At 41.9% G+C, this 3,053-nt stretch overlaps 1 gene segment (V, D, J or C); it reads left to right on the forward strand.

Moving 5' to 3' along the window:
* The first annotated feature begins 363 nt into the window (after nt 1-363).
* LOC116516755 lies at nt 364-957 on the forward strand. The segment is given in 2 exon segments: nt 364-439; nt 554-957. Coding segments are annotated over 2 exon segments (450 nt in total).
* Nucleotides 958-3,053: the final 2,096 nt, after the last annotated feature.

Genomic DNA, 3,053 nt, shown 5'->3' on the forward strand with positions numbered 1-3,053 from the left:
ACATAGATTTATAAGCAAAAGACTAAGAAATAATAGGATTTATAAATGTAAAATTACTTAGAGATGTATTGAGAGGGAAATGGTTTTCTCTGAGCATGCAAGACAACTCAAGTTCTTGGAGAAGGACTGAAGAAGCTTCTTGGATGAAAAATGAAACACTTTCATTTTCAAGACAGTCAAGTTGTCTTTTGAAATGCACTTCTGGTTGTGGATCAGTTTCCAGTAGACTGGAAAGCATCCTTTTAAATCTAAATCCTCCCAGAGTCCTCCTGTGACATCACAAGGATGATGATATTTGCATAAAAAAGATTTTGCCTCCATGGTTTCAATATAAGGCATTTGAAAGGATCGAGAGGGGCAGGAGAATTCATCGGTGTGCTCATCCCTCTTACAATGTTGTGGGCCTACTCTGTTCTATTCCTGGGATGGCTCTTCTCGGGTGAGTCCAGACCATTGGTTGAAGGTTCTTTTCAAGGAGAAGATGTTTGTCTGTTCCATCAAGAACCATCCAGTAGACATGCTAACATAGTTCCTTGTGTTTATTTGGTTGCAGGTTTGGAGTCCCAGCTGATACGAACTCAACCAGCCTCCCTGACTGCGTCTCCAGGGTTAACATTAAACATCCCTTGTCAAATGAACAGTGGCTACTCCATTGACCGCGAGAGAGCCAGGTGGTACCAGCAGAAACCAGGTGGCATCCCACGTTTTCTGTACCACTATTATACCAGTACCGATCAAGTCAGGGGAACTGGGGTCCCAGAGAGGTTCAGCGTTTCCCCCGATGCCTCCCAGAACATCTGGAATCTGGGGATCAGTGGAGTTCAAGTGGAAGACGACGCTGTTTATTACTGTAGCACATGGGACTACAAACTTACTGGGCACACAGTGGTTGAGTTTTATGGGGAACTGAGACAAAAACCTTTCACTTGTCACACCACGTCAGGCATCTGCAGATGAAAGTTGCGGAACTACAAAGCATTGAACGCTGTTCCCGAAACTTATATACCTGCAATACAATTGGGATCAAAACTTCCCTTGTTAAACAAGAGAGTTATGAAGGGAGTTTTGCCCACATTTTGTGACCTTTCTTTGGTAGAGGTGTTGAGTGAATCTCCACAGTTGTTAAGGTAGTAACACAGTTGTTAGGTGAATCTGGCTTCCCCATTTATTTGCTGGTCAGAAAGTCGCAAAAGGGACCAGAACTGTGAAAAATACATGCCAGCTGCCTGGCGTTCAAATTTTGACCATGGGAATGCTGCAATGGTCATGAAGTGTGAAAAACAGTCATAAGCAGGGGTGAAATTCAGCAGGTTCTGGAGAACTCATAGTGGAAATGTTGAGTAGTTTGGAGAACTGGCAAACGCCACCTCTGGCTGGCCCCAGAGTGGGGTGAGAGTGGAGATTTTGTAGTATCCTTCCCCCAGGAGTGGGGAAGGACCGGTAATAAAAAAAAATGAATTTCACCACTGGTCATAAGTCACTTTTTTCAGTGCTCTTGTAACTTCAAATGGTCATTAAATGGATGGCTGTAAGCCAAGAACGATCTGCATTTTACTATTTCTCCTAATTCTACTGTATTTAGGAGCCACCTTTTCAAAGGGTTAGGGTCTTTATCACAAACACAAAATATAGCTTTATCTAAACTTTCTCTGGCAGAAGCTGCCACTAGAGGGAGATTCCTGTGAAATAGGCATACAACAATAAAATAGATAGTTTGAACTCTACACCTGTGGTGTCATCATTTATGCCTGCCGATGGGTCTATTACTACCACTCTTACATAGAATAGAATAAAATAGAATAGAATAGAATAGAATAGAATAGAATAGAATAGAATAGAATAGTATAAGAGTTGGAAGGGACTTTGGAGGTCTTCTAGTCCAACCTCCTGCTCAGGCAGGAAATCCTACACCACTTCAGAAAAATGGTTGTCCAATCTCTTCTTAAAAATGTCCACTGTTGGAGTGTCCACAACTTCTTGAGACAAGTTGTTCCACTGGCCAATTGTTCTGTCAGGAAATTTCTCCTTAGTTCTAAGCTGCTTCTCTGCTTGATAGGTTTCCACCCATTGCTTCTTGTCCTGCCCTCAGGTGCTTTGGGGACTTCCCTCATCTTTGTGGCAACCCCTGAGATATTGGAAGACTGCTATCATGTCTCCCCTAGTCCTTCTTTTCACTAGACTAGACATACCCAGTTCCTGCAACTGTTCTTCATATGTTTCAGCCTCCAGTCCCCTAATCCTCTTGATTGCTCTTCTCTGCACTCTTTCTAGAGTCTCCATATCCTTTTTACATATGTTCTGTCCTCCGTGTCATATGCAAGAAACCAGGAAGCAAGAGCTAAGTTCAAAACATATTTATTACAGGCTACCTATAGAAAAAAATGATCTACTAATGGCCATGCCAAAGTGGAACTACAGTAGATAAGAGTCAGGGGAAGCTGGTCTTGTAGGAATGTAAGGATTCCAAACTGATGGTGCATTTAACCCCACCCTCAGTCTCATCCTGCTCATCTCCTTTACTTCATAACTTTATATGAATATTATTCCTCCCTTAATGTGCAGTTTTCCATTTGTGTATTTGTCTGTGTGTTTGTGTGTTGCTGGGATGGGAGGGAGGAGAAGGAGAATGAACTAGGATGGGTTTGCAACCTGCAACTCTGGAGCAACTCATGTGGCTCTTTCATCTGGCTCCCTGTCGCTCAAAATATGTGTCACAACTGCCAATGTGCGACACTCAGGAGCATGCAAGCTTCATTGAGCTTTTCGACCCATCTTTTTTTTCCCGGAGTTCAAAATGTTTTTGTTGCATGCAGAAATAAAACATTGTGTTCTCTGTAGCAGTTCATTGATTTTATAAATGCAACACCCTATAGTTTTTTTTATACATAGCATAAAGATTTTTAAAAATGATATAAGCAGTTTTATCTTCATTTTAGATGTCAAAAGGGTTTTGTGGCTCCCGGTGGAGAGATGTATAAAACCAGCAGGTGATGCTGTGGTACTTCTTATGAAACCAAACCCCCAATTCAAGTTTCTTATCCTCAATTGTCTTG

Source organism: Thamnophis elegans, chromosome 13 (genome assembly GCF_009769535.1).
Source record: "Thamnophis elegans isolate rThaEle1 chromosome 13, rThaEle1.pri, whole genome shotgun sequence".
NCBI classification, from domain to species: domain Eukaryota; kingdom Metazoa; phylum Chordata; class Lepidosauria; order Squamata; family Colubridae; genus Thamnophis; species Thamnophis elegans.